The following is a 20540-nucleotide window of genomic DNA, read 5'->3' on the forward strand; positions in this document are numbered from 1 at the left end:
ACAGTGGGATAGACTGCGGCCAAACAGTGAATTTCCCATCACCAGGGCTGCCTAGTCTCCATCTGTTATAGGTATTACAGAGCTGATTACTTTTAGTAGGCAGCTGGACCAGATGACTTCCTGGGGTCCCTTTAATTTCTAATATACCACGATTCTGAAATGCTGTACATGTTTCTCTTCCTTTCTGACTCAATTTTGTTCTTGTTTTTGTCTTTCTTTTGGTTGCTTAATCTTTTATCCACTTCCCTCTGCTAATAATCATCTCAGCCATGGAGTCAGCCTCCTAAAGTAAGTTTGTTTTTCCTCCACCTCACAAATAAACATCTTTGATGGATGAAAACACAGGAAAGCCATCTAAGCATATGTGCTTTCTCAAGTTAATTCCTTTAAGAGTGAGTCCCTTTCATCAATAATTCTAAACAAAACAATTACAAACTACGATAAAAATTATTAGAAAGTGAAAATGAAGAGGCACTGATTAACATGAATGCACATCCAAAATACGCATTTAGCATGTTTAATCATGTCGTCACATGCACTGAAACAGTAGATACATTCTTCTCTAAGTGCATTGGGGATTCGTTCCAGGTTAGAAAATGTGTTGACTATTTCAAGCACTAAAGGAACTTACATATCTGAATAAACTCAGATTGCTTATTATTCTCCTCAGTATTTGCAGGTAAGTAAGAAAAAACCCTAGTAAATTAGCAACTTCCACAAAATTGCCAATAGTACATGTTGATAACCAAACTTCAAAACTCTTGTCACTCAGACAAATACTAAGTAACTACGATTTACATTTTAGTTTAGTAAAAATAAAACTTCCTAATCTTGTCCTCCAGAAAGAAAAGTGATAAAATACAAACATTAACCATAAAACCAAGGGTAAGGAGGAACATTAAATATTGGTGTTTAATGTTAGTGTCTTCACACAGAAAACTCCTAATTCTAAACAGGCCTTTGTTTCAGAAGACAAAACTAAGGCAAAAGAGTAGAAGTGAAAGGGTTGCAGACTTTGATCCAAAAGGCATGACCTTTCTAACAATGAGAGCTATCAATGGATCATTTTAAGAAGAAACTCCCTGGTACTAGGGCAATTAGGAGGTTGGGAAACCATCTTTTCAGGGGCTGTAAAATACAATCGTCTCATGGTGAAAGAGTCCTTCCAATTCTAAGATTCCAGGATTATTTACATTATTATTACCTTTCCCACTCTGGAAAATCTTCAAGACTCTGTCTCATAAATGTCACCAACCCAGTAGGTTCTACAAAAGCAATAAAAGAGAAACACACCCAAAATAAGTATTGAGTTTGAAAAGATTATATATATTCAGTAAAAGAATGGGTCTAACACTGGCTGTAAAGCTAACCAGGAAAAACCAAGCCTGGTGCTGGAATACAACAGAAGATTGATTTAAAATAATATTATCCTTACAATAGGAATTCTTTCTACAAAATAGTAAATAAGCCCTCCCTAAGACACAAAACTATACAGAAAACAGCACGACAGTAGGATTTGCATGCTGGTACTTTTTGGTTAAGTTTTCCAAATTGAACATACTTTTAAAAAATCCTTGGCGGGGGGGCTTCCCTGGTGGCGCAGTGGTTGAGAGTCCGCCTGCTGATGCAGGGGACAGGGGTTCGTGCCCCGGTCTGGGAAGATCCCACATGCCGCAGAGCGGCTAGGCCCGTGAGCCATGGCCACTGAGCCTGCACATCCAGAGCCTGTGCTCCGCAACGGGAGAGGTCACAACAGTGAGAGGCCCACGTATCGCGAAAAAAAAAGAAAAAAAAAAAAAAATCCTTGGGGGAAAAAGGGATGCATAATGGATATAGCTTATACAACAAAGACAAACTAGCTTTTAATTTGTAAACTCCTCAAAAAAAAAAAGCCTTAACCCTACACCTAAAGACTGGTAAATGTATACACATTTATGTGTTTTATAATAAAATAATATGTCTAAGATTAAAAAAGAAAATTGCTGGCATGTCCTTTGAGGTTGACACAGCTAAACCCAGGGCTTAGATGATATGCAAGTGCTCTATTTAAAGGCACCCTTGCCAGAAGGAGGAATTACTGTATTCTAAGAGGTTAGAGAAGAATGATGACATAGTTTTCAAGGAGCAATAGATATGAGAGGATCAAAATGTAGTAAATTTTAGAGGGTCAGATCCTTTTTTGTTAGATTTACTTTTTTTTTTTTAAATAGTGGCAAAAGCAAAAAATAAATCATCTGGCCAAAAGAAATTTGTTTGATTCAAATCAAAGAACAAACTAAAAAGGCCAGGCCATTTCTGTTTTCTTCTGTTTCAAAAAAAAAATGCTCTTAAGCAGAGAGAACTATGTCAGGAACTATTAGTGATAATGGTGGTAGAGTCCCAGTGAAAGCTTGGCAATTATTTCATTCCTTTGGGTGATTCCACATTTCTCTGCTCTCAGTCACAAGCAGCAACAATCCAAAAATCATATGGAGTAGTTACAGTAGAAAACCGAATTTTGTTAACATGAGTTACAAAATATTCTTTAGATGTCTTTCTCTAAGACAAATGGATAGCATAGTTAAAATTCACAAGTCAAATAATTCAAACACTAGAGAAGCAATTCTATTAATAGGAAACTAATGTCTGTGTCATCATTCAATAATTTAGCAGAAAAGTAAGAACATTAAATGTCTCTCATATATACTAGGAGATACCAAGAGAAATTAAAAAATGAAAATTTCTGGCAAAGCAAGAGAAAAGGAAGAAGAACATGGCTCTTTAGATATAATTAATAACAAAAAAAACCCCTTGAGAACATGCCTACTACCTTTCTTCCATAGAAAGGCACCTTTCACACCAGAATAGGTTATTTTGGTTAATCAAATATTTCCTTTAATAAAATCACAATATATACTGCATATGAGTCATCACTTTTTTGTTTTAAGATCATCCAAATTTTTTTTTAATCTTTTATTTTTAAAAAATTTTTTCACCACACCGTACAGCATGTGGGATCTTAGTTCCCTGACTAGGGATTGAACCCACACCCCCTGCACTGGAAGTGCAGAGTCTTAACCACTGGACCGCCAGGGAAGTCCCAAGCCATCACTTTTTAAATATTCCATTTATAAGATAGTTTTATCTAAAATTATATTGAAAATAATTCAGAAAGCTCTTTAAAATCTTTCAGTCTCAAGAGCCTCACTACAAATATAAAATATATACTGATATCCTTGAAAAGGTGGTCCTGATGAAATTATATTTTATCAATTCTAAAAAGCATATTTTTCACGTATTAAGTTTCTGAAACTAGTCACATAGTCAAAGGTATCTAGCCTTTTAAACTAGTCACATAGTCAAAGGTATCTAGCCATTGCTATTGGTCTGCATTAAAGCTGAATTTTTCCAGAGAAGATATGCATCTGCTTCTACCATCATCTGGGGCCACCACCAACCTGAAATTAGTCTGAATTAAATCTTCCGTTGCAGGCTTCTGTGGATCACACTGGTAAAATGACTTCAGACCTCAGACTTGCGGCCCGTGGTTCAAATTCTCAGGGAAAATTTTTTGGGCACCCTCTCTACCTAGGTTGACACTTGCAGTTTCTTTGTTGTCCCCTTTCTGCATGGCCAAGTTAATTTCTCACTTATTCTTAGACTAAGGGTACAGACCTCTGGTATACCAGCTTTGTAAGAGATATCTCCTACAACTCCCCATCCTGAGTGTTTTTTCCTTTGTAGTGGTACCTAACATAATGAAACTTCTTACCATATATCATGTCCTAGAGTTGATGAAATATGGTACTTTAAATAGGTTTCTATAGTTTCTATTCAGTAGACTCTAGAACATTCTATAGAAAGTAATTATTAAATTGAAAACCTCTTTTATTCTATTTAGTATTTCCTCCTTAAGCCTGTAGCTTTATATCCTAAAAACCTATAGCATGTCTTACTATATTTCTACAAAGAACCAAATTACCATGTACAGTGAAAAAGTCAGAAAATAAAACGTCTAATTACAATTTATTTTTTCAGCCTAATTCCCAATACTTATGATGATTTAGGGACTTCCCTGGTGGTCCAGTGGTTAAGACTCTGTGCTCCCAATGCAGGGGCCCAGTGTTCGATGCTGGTCAGGGAACTAGATCCCGCATGCTGCAACTAAAGATCCTGCATGCCACAACTAAAGATCTCACATGCCACAACCAAAGATCCTGCATACCATAACCAAAGATCCCATGTGCTGCAACTAAAGACCCAGAGCAGCCAAATAAATAAATAAATATTTTTTTTTAAATATGTATGATAAAAAAAATAAATAAAAAATATGTATGATGATTTATAAATTTCTAGTTGAAAAAACAAAATTTTAGCTTCTTCTCTCAAAGTGTTTAAAATCCTAAAATTTGGAAAGGCAAGCTGGCTTTTAGAGCAGACATGCAGGACTTGACTTCAGGGACACAAAAGTAAACCCTGAATTACTTAGAAACAGTAATGGAATTCATTCTATTTAGATTTAGAATAGCAAAATATATACTCATCTTTCTAACAAATTAGTACAAATTCTAATTAGGTTTCATGTCTCATAAGCCCCAGTGAGCATTCTCTTTCCTTACTATTTCATTCAGTACAGAGCACAAAACAAAAAAAGATAAGCTAAGAAATAACTCCCTGCATGCTGCAACAAAGATCCACGTGCCACAACTAAGACCTGACGCAGCCAAATAAACAAAAACAAACAAACAAAAAAAAAACAGGAAAAAAAAAGAAATAACCCTCTATCAAAAGAAGCCTATGAATTTTCCCCTTAAATTATCAAAATTCTGATTATTGATTACTTTCCCCCAAATTTGTACAATGTCCAATGGCAATACATTCAAAAGGAAAAGAATGCTAAGTACACTAGGATGTGAAATTACTTACTAAGGGAAGGATATGAGAAAAATGACCTTAAAATAATTCAGTGATGTATTTTAAGACAATCCCACAACTTGGACAACCAGAACTGAAAAGAACTCATTTCACTTGACCTGTTCTACTTAGCAAAAGCAAACTTTTGAGATGTTCTGGCTTCCTTTATAATTACTTTGCAGGAAAGGCTACCCATGATAATAGCTAACATTTATTAAGCATGTAACTTCTGATTTAGTATTTACAACTACCCAATGAGGTAAGTTATCATTATTCTTTTATTTTACAGATGAAGAAACTGAGGCTTAGAGATGTTAAGAAACTTGTCTGTGGGTCTGTGATCACCCAGCTCCTAGGATAAGGGTGGCAACACCCATCTAATATTAGCTGGTCACTACCAGCATTGGCTAGACATTTACCACTACTGCCTCAGGTGCTATGATTAGCCTCTGGGAAAAGAAGATGGCTGAGGTCCAACAGAGGAAGAAAGACATGTAAACTCTAAGTACAAACACTGTTTTATAAGAACTCTACAAAGGGCTGAAGGAGGCACAAAAGAGAGGGATGGGTAGGAAGGCAATGAATTGGTTAACCTCTGCAAATAAACTAATTATAATAGTCAATGTTTCTTTAAATAAAGAATATCTAAAATGTATCCCCCAGTCAATATACTTTCTTTTGAAAGTATTAATTTACTATTTTTATTCATGAACATCCATTAGCGTATGTTACGCTAGTCTAATTTCAGAGTATATAAAACCCATACACATTCATAGCACACATTTACGTATACACAAAACAAATGCATAAAATCTAGATATTGAATTATTGTTTTAATGTGGTTTGGGGAGGAAAGTGTACTTTAAACACAAAATGTTTTTGACCTGTCTGAACTGTCCCCCTCAGTGACAAAAATTACGGTAAGAATGAAAGGAATGTACTTTTCTCTGTGACTCTTCTAAAGTAGCAGAAGAGTGTTTTAAGCTTCTCTGGTTTCCTTGATGAACGTCCTTCAAACAATCTGAAAGAGATGGAAAATAAAAGAGGGTAAGGATGATTCTAAATGCCTTAATGATTCACAGAAAACTAAATCTATATTGCTACCAAGTAATAAAAGAAGTAATTCTTCCAGAAGGCAATTCTGTAACGACAGAAAACTGGGAAACTGTTTGGATTCAAACAGAATCTGAAGAGGACTGAGACCAACTAGAACCAGGCTTCTTCAAAGTTGTTCATGTCAGATGGCACTCTCTAACAACCACGTTCCTCCAGTCTATCTTTCTGTGGGGCACCATCTGGTTCCCCAAAGTCAATTAGGCCAGTGAGTTAATGCTTGATCATGGCAAATACTATATATAATTCATAATATTACCAGGTAGTTAAATGATTGAACGAGAATGGTATCTGAAAAAAGATCCACACGACTGTTTGGGGGTGGGGTGCAGCTAGGATAACAACAAGCAGGTATGACAAGATACTGGCGGACTGACCAATCCTTGGTGATTAAACACATATACCCTTCGTATGGTAACCAAAACAATGCCTACCCTAGGTCATCCAGTTTCCAGCAACCTGGACTTGCACTACTTAATTTAGTTTTCTTTGAAATGACATGGCATTGTTATTGGTAACACATAATGCAATTTATCCTGAGGAAAGAAAAGTAAGGCTTTGAAAGCATATGACCTCAGTAAGTAGTTCACCAAAAGATTTCTAACACAAAAGCATGCTTTCAGGCACAAGATCTAGCTTTACAAAGGTACTTAAAAATTGCAAAGAAATTCTGTGGCTATAAATGATGAAGTATTAGTCATCTGCTTCTAGTCATATACTCTTGCTCTAAAACCAGAAACCCTTCAAGTAAAAGTCCACTTTAATAAGTGCCGAAATGGGTAAAAATTTTCATGATTAGAAAAATAAGCTTATGCAACTATGCAGAGAGGGAAAAGTTAATTCTATGAGAAAATCCTATTGAGCAAATGAAATGAATTAGGAAAAGGGAAGGAAATGTAGATTTCAAATGATCCTGTTTCCAATGATCTGAAATTCTTTATTCAGGGTCAATTTCTGAGAAAACAATTTACATGAATACTTATTTCCTGAAAAGAACGCTAAATGTCAGAAAGCATTTTAACGAAATCTGAAATCTAATTAATGTTTAAAAGTAGTTTGAGTGCCTGTGTGAAAATTTTTTCTCATCTAAAAGACTGTATTTTCTAAAATGTTTATAACAAATACTCTTAAAATCCAGCTGCCTGCTGAAAGAAAATCTTTGCAAACACAGGTTTCAGTTCGGTTTCTTCTGCAAAATGTCAGTCAGAATAGAGCTTGTTTAAATCAAAATGACAGTCAAAATGAAGAAGCCACTTGGCAGTTTAATTAAACATCCTGTATCAAATAAATATGATTTACTGAATGAATACCTTGGGATCCACTGCAAAATCCCTTTCTAGGTTTACTACTTAGTAGAGGGAATCAGGATAAATACAAAGGCAGCTTATCACCTTTTTTAGAGATGAACTGATGTACTTACTATACAACTCAATTAAGGGGAAAAAGTTCCTCTTCGTAGAACTGTTGCATAATGAGTGAAAATGGCTATTGCCCTTAAGAAATAATTCCCCCAAACGTAAAAAGCATCCCTAGCTTCAGCATGTGATCATTTATTTATAAAAGCACATAAAAGTTAACATATTTAATAACCATGATGGCAAATTATTAACCTTAGGAGACTCTTGGGACTACATATTTATTCCCTTAGCAATATGGACTTTCCTGGAAAGATTATATGTCTGTTATTATCACCCACTACAAATGAGTACTACTGTTTATTTTACAGGTCCAAATCTTATAGGTACAAATCAAGCAGAATCTCAAGGCATTCTCTTTCTTCATTGCTCCAAGTCTAATTTCAAATCACTATGCAACCAAATACGCTTTCCATCTTCCTGATGGAGAAGTGTGTGTGGGGTGGCGTCTGGGACACAACAGGGAGGTAGAAAATAAGGCAAGATGAAGCAGGTTTAAAATCTTTGCATTAATTCTCAGATTTCGCTTTGTAAAATTTTAAAGTACCACGAATAGCCACCTAAATAAAATGAGTTATTCTGGTATGGAAGCAAGTGAAAATAACATAAAAACACAGGCAATCTGCATGAGAGAAAGCCACAAGAGTGATGTACTATCTGAAGGACAGCGTTTGGGGTGGCGGCGGGGGGAGGGGTGGTGGTGATGGGGAGATAGACAAAGGGACTAAGGACAGAGCCCGAGAAAGGAAGAGACAGAAGGATGGGGCTGGCAAGACAGAGAGAAGAGAAAGAGACAGAAGTTGGGTTGAAGACAGAAGAGGGTATGAGAGACAGAAACTCGCAGAGAAAGACACGCAGAGAGACAAACAGAAAAAGACAGAGACTCAGAGAGAATGAGACCTTCTCATAATAATCAAGCACCATCCCAGTTTTTTTTTAACTCCTCAACACCATTTGTTGTTGTTGTTGTTAATTTAGATTTTCAAGTCCTGGGTTTTTTGTTGTTTTTTTTTGCCGTGCTGCACGTGATGTGGGATCTGTTTCAAGACCATGGATCGAACCCGCACCCCCTACAGTAGAAGCATGGAGTCTTAACCAGTAGACTGCCAGGGAAATCCCTGGATCCCTCGGTATGTATATTTGAAGGCATATTTTGAGTCAGCAGGCGTGCATGTAAATATGCACATAAACTAGGCCATAATAACCCCTCCACACGTAGGGAAGACATTTTAGCATTTAACCAAATGATAATTACAGATTATTAAAGAAAATAAACAGAAAAAGCCAGTAGGCAACCTCACTCTTGTTCTAAACAAAACTTTTATTTTCAAGGGAATAAGTCAATCAAGGGTCAGCTACTTATTAACTGGTGTTTTTCTTTCCATACATATAAAGAGAAACATAGTTTAATAAAATCTTTCCCTGAATGGAATATTGATAACATTACTAGAATTGGATTCTAGACACACACATACTCCCATGTGATTTCAAGTTAAGGATTAATCCTATTAGTATACAGTAAATCAAACCTAAAGCACTATAACCTCCACTTTAAAGTGGAAGCAAATGATAATCCGGAACCCAGCCAGAAAGTCATTCTTGGCTTTTCTGTGAAGCACTGTGCCATATGGCCCTGACAGCATTTTCAATCCACGGAAGAGACAGATGTAAAAGCCTCCTGGGCTGACCACTGCTGCAACCCACAATTAATCTCTGACCATCAGTTTCTAAGCAATCTCAGCAGCATCGATGCTAATCACATTGGAAGCCTTTATAAGAATGTTTAGGCCCTGAAAGGCAAGCAGGGGAAAAGGTCAGGGGTATTTAACATAACTAAGCAGGGCTGGAAGAACACAAGGATAAATAAAAAAGGGAAGACCTATTCAATTTATTGACATCAGCTTGCCACCACAAACTCTTACTATTTTTCTTATTCAATCAACTGGTTAGCCTTTGGAGACTAAATACACTCACACACACACACACACACACACAACTCCTAACTGGCAGAAACTATAATCATAAACAGCAATCATGCAAAAAAGAAAACATGACAACAACAAAATGCTCCATAATCTGCTTACCAAATGGCTCATCAAATTAGGTAGTTGATCTTTCATAAGCCACACGAAAAAGGGGAACTATTGGTTGTTTTTCATTTCTGGAGTGCACGCAGAGCATTTTGCTCTTGAGAGGAAGTGAGACATAACAAAACAGCAATGAGTTTGAACAGAAGACAGTGTTCAAGTCCCACTTCTGCTACAAGTCATTTACTCTCACTGAACCTATTAGTATAGAAGCTTCCCAACTAGAAACTTCCAGAGATAGAAAATCAAAGTGAGCTGCCAATAGACAGCATCAATGATCGCGAATAGTTGCGGTTGTTGGCTGTTTTCGGCTTATGAAAACACATTCATCTCACTGAGAGACAAGTGCAGACATCCTGACTGCTGAGGATTCCCTAAAACAATTGTGGAAACTACCACAGGTTTCACCTGCCTTAATTAATTTTCAGTGTTCTGGTGACCAAAAGAACATCCATCAGCCAGGAAGACAAGAGCATGCCTGGTTTCAAATCTTCAACAGACCTACCTACTTAAACTCTTATTTGGTAATGCTATCGGGATACTGCAAGCTTAAATCCCTCATGGTCATTCTGGACTGGAAGTAATTCTTACAGATCAAGAATTATTTCTAGGGATAATTCTAATTTCTGACTACCTATGATGTAAAAAACTATTAATCTGATTCATTCAAAAAGAGGCTATAGGGCTTCCCTGGTGGCGCAGGGGTTAAGAATCCACCTGCCAACACAGCAGACATGGGTTCGAACCCTGGTCCAGGAAGATCCCACATGCCGTGGAACAACTAAGCCCGTGCTCCACAACTACTGAGCCTGTGCTCTAGAGCCCGTAAGCCACAACTACTGAGCCCACGTGCCACAACTACTGGGCCCACGTGCCACAACTACTGAAGCCCGTGTGCCTAGAGCCCATGCTCTGCAACGAGAAGCCACCTCAATGAGAAGCCTGCTCACCGCAACAAAGAATATCCCCGCTTGCCCCAGAGAACCAGAGAAAAAGCCTGCGCAAAGCAACGAAGACCCAACACAGCCAAAAATAGATAAACAAAATTATTTATTTTTTTAAAAAGAGCCCACTGATATGATGCACCGAAAAGGACACAACATCAGTTCTCTGCTATTTCTGTCAAAAATTCAGTGACCTCACTCCATTTGTGAAAAAAATGTCAGTCAAACCCGACTGAAGAACATACTACAAAATAACTGAGGAGTAGTCTTCAAAAGTGTCAAAGTCATGAAAGGAAAGGAAAAATGAAATAATAGGGTAGAGGAGACTTAGAAAACTACAGTAGTCCCCCCTTACCTACAGGAAATCCAAGACTCCCCAGTGGCTGCCTGAAACCTCGGACAATATGGAACCCTATGTATACTATGTTTTTCCCTACAGATATATACCTAATGATAAAGTTTAATTTATAAATTAGGCACAGTAAGACATTAACAACAATAACTATAATAAAGTAGAACAATTATACTAATACACTGTAATAAAAGTTATGTGAATGTGGTCTTTAGCTTTCAAATATCCTATTGTACATATTTAATGCCTTTTCCATCTTAACTAAGCACTTATCACACACATTGGCCATAACTTGTGCAGTTTGAGGTGTAACAGCAAAGCTACCATAAATTTCTTTTTCCTTCTTCTTAATTCCATGGACAGAAGCACTTTACAGCTTTTCTTTGTCATATCCCAACTGCCATCATCACTACTCCTCTGCTTGGGGTCCATTATTAAGTAAAATAAGGGTTACTTGAACACAAGCACTGCGATGCTTCAATAGCTGATCTGATAACCAAGTCAGGCTACTAAGTGACTAACAGGTGGGATACGCTGGACAAAGGGATGATTCATGTCCTGGATGGGAAGGAATGGGACGGTACAAGATTCCATCATGCTACTCAGAATGGTGTGCAATTTAAAACTTACGAATTGTTTGGAATTTTCCATTTAATATTTTCAGACTGTGGTTGACTGTAGGTAACTGAAACCATGGAAAGCGAGCCACAGATAAGAAGGGACTACTGTAGGGACTTCCCTGGTGGTGTAGTGGATAAGACTCCACGCTCCCAGTGCAGTGGGCCCAAGTTCAGGGTCAGGGAACTAGATCCCACATGCATGCCACAACTAAGAGTATACATGCCACAACTAAGGAGCCCATATGCCACAACTAAGGAGACCATGTGCTGCAACTAAGGAGCCCGCCTGCTGCAACTAACACCCCACACAACCAAATAAATAAATAAATATAAAAATTAAAAAAAATAAATTAAATAAATGGTCTTTAAAAAAAAAAGAGGGGACTACTGTAAACACAGCGTGGGATACTGGGAGGATTCTGGATCAGAAAAATACAGTACAAAAACTTTTGGAGGGCTTCCCTGGTGGCACAGTGGTTGAGAGTCCGCCTGCCGATGCAGGGGACATGGGTTCGTGCCCCGGTCCAGGAAGATCCCACATGCCGCGGATCGGCTAGGCCCGTGAGCCATGGCCGCTGAGCCTGCGCGTCCAGAGCCTGTGCTCTGCAACAGGAGAGGCCACAACAGTGAGAGGCCCGCATACCGCAAACAAAACAAAACAAAACAAAAAAACCCAAAAAACTCTTGGAATTCAAATAAGGTCTGTAGTTCAGTTAACAGTATTATACCAATGTTGATTTCCTGGTTTTGATAACTTTACTATGGTTACAAAGTATGGTTACATAGTAATATTAACATAAGGGGAAGTTAAGGAGAGTTGTATTCGAGATCTCTCGGTACTATTTCTGCAACTTTTTTACACATCTAAAATTCATTAGAAATAAAGTTTTTAACGAGACAACATTAAAAAGGTAAACTAAAATAAGTGGCATTACCACACCAATCAACTTTGAACACAAAAACAGAACAGCAAACAGAACTTTGTCAACTTTGAGCAAAGTCATGTGACTTTGCTCCATCACTACATCTCCTTCTCTGTACCCTGTCCACACTGCCCCACCCCTCAGAGCCAGGAGATGGGGATTAGAGGGAGGTAATGGAGGAGGACATTACACACAGTCTACTGGGAAAGAGGAGCATATACTGGAACAATTCTCTGAAGGCCCGCTCCTGACATTAGGGGAAAAAAACCTCACATTTTACTCACAGATCCCATAAAGATAATTCTCAGGTGAAAAACAGAGATGGGGGGTGGGGGGGGGGGCGTTGGAGGGAGGAAAAAAACAATAATCATTTGCCAAGAAGATTTTACAATGTTTTTGTTTATGTAAATGATGGAGAAAGTAATAATGTGGGAAAATGGTTAGAATCTAAAACTTTATCAACCTTCACAACACATTACTTTAATCAAATAAGTTAAACATTATTTTGTCTTCCTTTTAAAAAATATTAGACTAATAAATTAATCATGTGTATAAAAAGTCAAAGTCAACTTTCACTTTTGCTTTTTGTCTTAAGAACTGTATTTTCAAGTCTCATAAGACAGTCAGTCTCATGACTCTAAACTCACACTTTACAGAAAGGAGTACTCGTACTCACTCCAGCTTTAACATTATTTCAGCATACAAAGAATATAATGTACAACAAATGTTCTGTGACTAAATAATCACACGGAACAGGCATAAGGAATTCAGGGCACTTAGAGGAGGAGGACAACCTGACAGAGTGGAAAGAACATGTGCCTTGGAGTAAGACAGACCTGAGACTAAACTTTAGCTCTGTGACTTACTGGCTCCTGGACCCAAAGCAAGTTTTGTTAACCATGAACTTAAATTATCTTGCCTGCAAAATAGCAAAAATATCACTTAACTCACTGTATTGTAAATATTAAATTAGATAATTGTACATAAAATGTTTGGCAAATCACTCAATGCCAACCTTCTCCATTTTAATGTTAAAAAGGGGTTTGCTGAAAACATACCGATTGAAGTTAATATCTGGATAACTAGAATACTCCGATTTCATCTTAGCATTGCGCCGTGGAAATGTGCAGAAGAAAGCATTAGCTAAAAGACTAGCAATCTGTTCCTGTGACATTGTGATGGAATGATTCATCTTCTGTTTCAGGAGCGGTATTGGCTGATAGAGGAAACACAAATACAGACAAGAAGAGCAATAATTAGTTTAGCAATTTCAAAAGCAGAGGCACCAAATTGCATTTGCTAAATTAAGGCAGGAATAATTTCAGGCCACTCCTGAATCCTTAAATCAGCAATACTGTTGAAGTCAAGAGCAGTTCATCAAGGATGATTGGGAAAATGTACTTGTTTGACAAAGTGCAGATTTCTAATCAATAATAATGATAGTGAAGAGAACACAAAACATTACTTGTATTAATGAAAAACGAGATTCCTTTAGCAAGTAAGAAATAAAAACACATTACACATGTAATGAAAAATTAAAACAAAGGATAGAACAGAAAAATGTAATGTTGAGTTTAACTACTACTACTGCATATGCTAAATTTTGTTCTCACTTATATTAAAGATTATTGGACAGAGCAATTTTTCTATTTCAGTCCTAAAGAAAATGAACTAAGGAAAATAATTCAATAAATAAGTCTTTTCCTTCTAATTTTGAATCACACTTCTCATTGACAATTTATAAGACCCAAATCTAATTTTATTAAAGCAATTAATGGAACATGTGTATACAGACTTATTTATGTATAACCTGTAAAAATATAGGCATTTCCTACATAATCATTTCAAGTCAAGGAAGATGTAGGACATTTCTCCCTCAAGCTTTTTACATCTGAAATGTCTTCAAGTTATACCAAACCCAAATTAACTAACCTTTTATTTTTAGTATATTCCACAGGACCTGAATATTGCGTTCAGTGAGTTTTATTCTGTTTTAAATGTTTAAACTGTATGTTTTTAAAGTCATGCTGGGAAAGCCAAAGACCAACTGCCAATTTACATCAGTTGTTATGCTTCAAAATGCTCCAACATAATATTTAGGGACGCTTTTCCTATTCCCTTTAATAAGTCAGAACTAAGAATCCTGGATATCTACTTTAATTCAAAACAGTATGCATAGAGAACTGTCCTGATCACATCTCAGGAATCAACACTCAAAACGAAACTGAGGAAAGGCAGGCAAGACAAATCAACTATAACAATTTGCTTTTCTCTAACAGAAAACATACATCATTGCTAGAATAAGAGTTTGCTAGAAAAAGAAAATGCTAAACTTGCAGTTCAACTATTTGCCTTGGGAAAATACAAAAGTAAACAAACAGGAAATATCAAGAATTTATTTTCATTAGGGTATCCAAAATTCTCTCCTTTTAGGCCTTAGCAAACACCAGTTCTAAGCAAGAAGCAATAGAGAGCTCATATTGATCTTCATTTTCCTTCCTATACATTTATTTACAGCCCAGCTATGAGTTTAGAAAAGGTGACAAAGTATCAATGGCTTAAAGCACACTGTTCCTTGGTTTTAGTAAGAAATGAGTTTTTAACTACCATTTACCAGGTTATCCACAAAAATGATTTTAGGCTTAATGGACTTAAAACACAAACATTTCTTGTTTCCCAAATAACTAAATAAGTATAATTTAAAATATAATAAGTTATTTGTTCTCCTGGTGAGGAGAAATGCCTGAAAGCTAATACTTGGGGAAAACTAGAGGATGTAAACCTTATCATCGAGCACTCAGCTAGGTAAAAGAAGACACTGGTTAATATGAATGAAGACCTCTCATCAGAAAGAGAAATTAAGGAAACAATCCCATTCACCCTTGCAACAAAAAGAATAAAATACCTAGGAATAAACCTACCTAAGGAGGTAAAAGACCTGTACTCAGAAAACTATAAGACACTGATGAAAGAAATCAAAGATGACACAAACAGATGGAGAGATATACCATGTTCTTATATTAGAAGAATCAATATTGTGAAAATGACCATACCGAAAGCAATCTACAGATTCAATGCAATCCCTATCAAATAACCAATGACAATTTTTATAGAACCTAAACAAAAAAATTCTTAAAATTTGTATGGAGACACAAAAGACCCCTAATAGCCAAAGCAATCTTGAGGGAAAAATACGGAGCTGGAGAATAAGACTCCCTGACTTCAGACTACACTTTACAAAGCTACAGTAATCAAGACAATATGGTACTGGCACAAAAACAGAAATATAGATCAATGGAACAGGATAGAAAGCCCAGAGGTAAACCCACGCACCTATGGTCAACTAATCTATGACAAAGGAGGCAAGGATATACAATGGAGAAAAGAGGGTCTCTTCAATAAGTGGTGCTGGGAATACTGGACAGCTACATGTAAAAGAATGAAATTAGAACACTCCCTAACACCATACACAAAAATAAACTCAAAATGGATTCGAGACCTAAATGTAAGACCGGACACTATGAAACTCTTAGAGGAAAACATTGGAAGAACGCTCCTTGACATAAATCACAGCAAGATCTTTTTGGACCCACCTCCTAGAGAAATGGAAATAAAAACAAAAATAAACAAATGGGACCTAATAAAACTTCAAAGCTTTTGCACAGCAAAGGAAACCATAAACAAGACGAAAAGACAACCCTCAGAATGGGAGAAAATATTTTCAAATGAATCAGTGGACAAAGGATTAATCTCTAAAATATATAAACAGCTCACGCAGCTCAATATTAAAGAAACATACAACCCAATCCAAAAATGGGCAGAAGACCTAAACAGACATTTCTCCAAAGAAGACATACAGACGGCCAAGAAGCACATGAAAAGCTGCTGAACATCACTAATTATTAGAGAAATGCAAATCAAAACTACAATGAGGTATCACCTCACACCAGTCAGAATGGGCATCATCAGAAGATCCACAAACAACAAATGCTGGAGAGGATGTGGAGAAAAGGGAACCCTCTTGCACTGTTGGTGGGAATGTAAACTGATACAGCCACTATGGAGAACAGTATGGAGGTTCCTTAAAAAACTAAAAATAGAATTACCATATGATCCAGCAATCCCACTACTGGGCATATACCCAGAGAAAACCATAATTCAAAAAGATACATGCACCCCAATGTTCATTGCAGCACTACTTACAATAGCCAGGTCATGGAAGCAACCTAAATGCCCATCGACAGACAAATGGATAAAGAAGTTGTGGTACATATATACAATGGAATATTAATCAGCCATAGAAAGGAACAAAATTGAGTCATTTGTAGAGACGTGGATGGATCTAAAGACTGTCACACAGAGTGAAGTAAGTCAGAAAGAGAAAAACAAATATTGTATATTAACGCATGTATGTGGAACCTAGAAAAATGGTACAGATGAACCAGTTTGCAGGGCAGAAGTTCAGACACAGATGTAGAGAACAAACGTATGGACACCAAGGGGGGAAAACTGCAGTGGGGTGGGGATGGTGGTGTGCTAAATTGGGCGATTGGGATTGACATGTATACACTGATGTATGTAAAATTGATGACTAATAAGAACCTGCAGTATAAAAAAACAAACAAATAAAACAACTAATACTAAACTTTCTTTGGGCTATTTGTATGGAAATATGTTAATATAAATGTTTCAGACATTACATGAAATTTCTAAAAATCTTGTATGTTCTGGTATAACGTTATAAGTCATAATTCTAGTTATTACTTTAAAATGTATATCTCAGAAATAACTATACTTCCTTGTCAGTTGCATTATTATGAACTTTCATCAAATCTTTAACCATGGTCATTTTTAAGTCTTTTGTCATTTACAGACAGTTCTGGGTGTACTCTGATGCTTTTGCAAAAATGTTCCTATAAAAGGGTTTCATCTTCAAGGAATTCATGGAAAAGACTCTGACAAGTACAGGTTTCTGGTAACTGACTATACTGCTGAACTGAATGCATAAGCATTTCCAGAACTCTAATGGAAAACTGATGAATTCATCAAAGTGCTAACAAAAGCTCAAGATAAAAATTAATTACATGGGACTGAGTGAACTGATGAGGATGATTACAATTTTTGTGACCTTCTGTTTGAATAATAATTTTAAAAATCCCACAGGGAAGGACTCAGAGGCAAAAAATATACAAATCAATTTTCACTGCAATGTAAAGGAGCTGTTACATTGGGGAAAAAAAAAAAAAGTGATGCTGGGAAAACTGGACAGCTACATGTAAAAGAATGAAATTAGAACACTCCCTAACACCATACACAAAAATAAACTGAAAATGGATTAAAGACCTAAATGTACGACTGGACACTAAAACTTTTAGAGGAAAACATAGGAAGAACACTCTTTGACATAAATCACAGCAAGATCTTTTTGACCCACCTCCTTAGAGTAATGGAAATAAAAACAAAAATAAACATAATAATGAAATGAAAAATAAAAGCTTTTGCACAGCAAAGGAAATTATAAACAAGACGAAAAGACAAGTCTCAGAATGGGAGAAAATATGTGCAAACAAATCAATGGACAAAGGATTAATCTCTAAAATATATAAACAGCTCATGCAGCTCAATATTAAAAAAACAAACAACCCAATCCAAAAATGGGCAGAAGACCTAAATAGACATTTCTCCAAAGAAGACATACAGACTGCCAACAAACACATGAAAGGATGCTCAACATCACTAATCATTAGAGAAATGCAAATCAAAACTACAATGAGGTATCACCTCACACCAGTCAGAATGGCCACCATCAAAAAATCTACAAACAATAAATGCTGGAGAGGGTGTGGAGAAAAGGGAACCCTCTTGCACTGTTGGTGGGAATGTAAACTGATACAGCCACTATGGAGAACAGTATGGAGGTTCCTTAAAAAACTAAAAATAGAATTACCATATGGCCCAGCAATCCCACTACTGGGCATATACCCTGAGAAAACCATAATTCAAAAAGACACATGCACCCCAATGTTCATTGCAGCACTATTTCCAATAGCCAGGTCATGGAAGCAACCTAAATGCCCGTCGACAGACGAATGGATAAGAAGATGTGGTAAATATATACAGTGGAATATTAGCCATACAAAGGAACGAAACTGGGTCATCTGTAGAGAGGTGGATGGACCTAGAGACTGTCATACAGAGTAAGTCAGAAAGAGGAAAACAAATATCGTATATTAACGCATATATGTGGAATCTAGAAAAATGGCACAGATGAACCGGTTTGCAAGGCAGAAATAGAGACACAGATGTAGCGAACAAATGTATGGACACCTGGGGGAAAGGAGGGGGAGGGTAGGATCAATTGGGAGATTGGGAGTGACATATATACACTAATATGTATAAAACAGATAACTAATAAGGACCTGCTGTATAAAAAATTAAGTAATTTAAAAAAGCATGAATGAAGATCTTTCAAAAAGTTCATGTCCAAAATTTGTTTCCTTTAATTTAATTTTTATAAATCTAAAATTTACCTTTTAGATTTGGCCTAGAGAACATTAACATGATAAATCATTAAATAACAACATATGCAATTTAACTTGCCGAAGATATATTTCGATAACAAATTGAAATGTTAACTTTCACAGCAGAGATTTACTTTTTAGTCGAGGACAGAGGACAAAATTAAAATGTTCTCCCATTAGTACACTAATGGAAGGACATAGTTGTTCTAAGCCAGGAAAAAGAGACGGGAGCTGCAAATCTGATTTTGGTTCCACCCACTGACTTGTTATAGATTACAAACTTGGGTGCTTTTGAATACATATCTCATTAAGTACAATAGGGAAACCTCCCTAAAGCATGAAGGGAAGAGAAGAGGAGAAAGTGATTCCTATCTAAAGGCTATATTTGGTTAATTATGAACTACAGTGAATTAAAAAAGCCTTTAATTAAGCACTATGTTAGACCTGGGGACACAAAGATGATCCCCCTTCAGGGAGAATATAATCTAGGGGAGGAGACATATAAAAACATAAATTACAAAATAATGTGCTAATAATAATAAGTATGATTCAAGTGCTACAGGAGTGATAAACTTTGGCTGGGGGAGGTAGGAAAGGCTTCACAAGGGGCAGAACCTAAGAGGTAGGGAGAAATTTTACTACATAAGGAAAAAAGCAAGGAGAAAAAAAGAATGAACATGAAACATAAGCAAGCAAATAACTTCCAACATAAACAACAAGGAGTTTTAAAATATATTTTCTCTGCCCAATAGAAAAACTTATTTCAGACACAATGAATTAATGAGGTGAAATTACAGTTACCTAAAATTGGAAATATCACAGTATAATGCTAACAAATATGGCACACGGAAAAACATTCAGTGGTTCTCAACATTTGGACTCAGGCATTCGGACATGGCTTTTGGTTGCCCCAATGACTATGCTTGTGTTTTTTGTGCTGTTCCAATGATACACTGCAATGTGTGGGACCATCCTACACATTTAGAAATTGCTCTGCCCAAAATGTCCCTAGGGCCCCTGTGGATCAACAGTGTTAGCAGAAACCTGGCTAGCATCCATGTAGCCAGGGGGCTGGCCCCAGAAATAAATGACAGAGGCGAATTCAAGCTACTGTTGCGAGAAACACAGGAAAAGAATTATGAAGAACAAACCAACAACCTCTTATAATTACATCTACAAATTCACTGATACTCTCCCCCCCTTGAGAGGCAGAGTCTAATTATCCTCTCCTTGAGTATGAGCTAGATTTACTGACTAAATTCTAATGCAGAGAAAAAATAGTGAAAGCGATAGTGTGTGCCTTCAGAAACGAGGTCAAAAAGGCACTGCCTCTTCCTGCCTCTCTCCTTTGGGTGGCTTTTTCTGGGGAAGTTAGCAACCATGTCACGAGGATACCCAATCAGCCTAGAAAGCCCCACAGCAAGGAACTAAGGCCTTCTGCCAGCAGCCATGTGAGTGAGCCAACTGAGAGGTAGCTCCTCCAGCTTCAGTCAAACCTTCAGATGACTGCAGCCCTGGCCAACACCCTGACTGAAACCACAAGAGAGATCCCGAGCCAGTACCAGTCAGCTAAGCTGCTCCCAAATTCCCAACAGAAACTGTGATAATAAAAGTTTCCTGTTTTAAACCACTAAATTTTGAGGTAGTTTGTTATGTAGCAATAAATAATACA

The 20540-nt window shown here is 36.9% G+C and overlaps 1 protein-coding gene across 8 annotated transcripts in view; it reads right to left on the minus strand.

The window, feature by feature from the left end:
* Positions 1-20540, minus strand: part of PARG (poly(ADP-ribose) glycohydrolase) — a 116762-nt gene that overhangs the window by 45759 nt on the left and 50463 nt on the right. For all 8 annotated transcript variants that reach the window (XM_032608007.1, XM_032608013.1, XM_032608008.1 and 5 more), the window contains 3 exons: positions 13406-13563; positions 5835-5914; positions 1205-1265 (listed from right to left, as the gene is read on the minus strand). In XM_032608007.1, coding sequence (XP_032463898.1) covers positions 1205-1265; positions 5835-5914; positions 13406-13563 — 299 coding nt within the window. The remainder of the gene's footprint in view (positions 1-1204; positions 1266-5834; positions 5915-13405; positions 13564-20540) is intronic.

This window comes from Phocoena sinus, chromosome 16 (genome assembly GCF_008692025.1).
Source record: "Phocoena sinus isolate mPhoSin1 chromosome 16, mPhoSin1.pri, whole genome shotgun sequence".
In the NCBI taxonomy this organism is placed as follows: Eukaryota; Metazoa; Chordata; class Mammalia; order Artiodactyla; family Phocoenidae; genus Phocoena; species Phocoena sinus.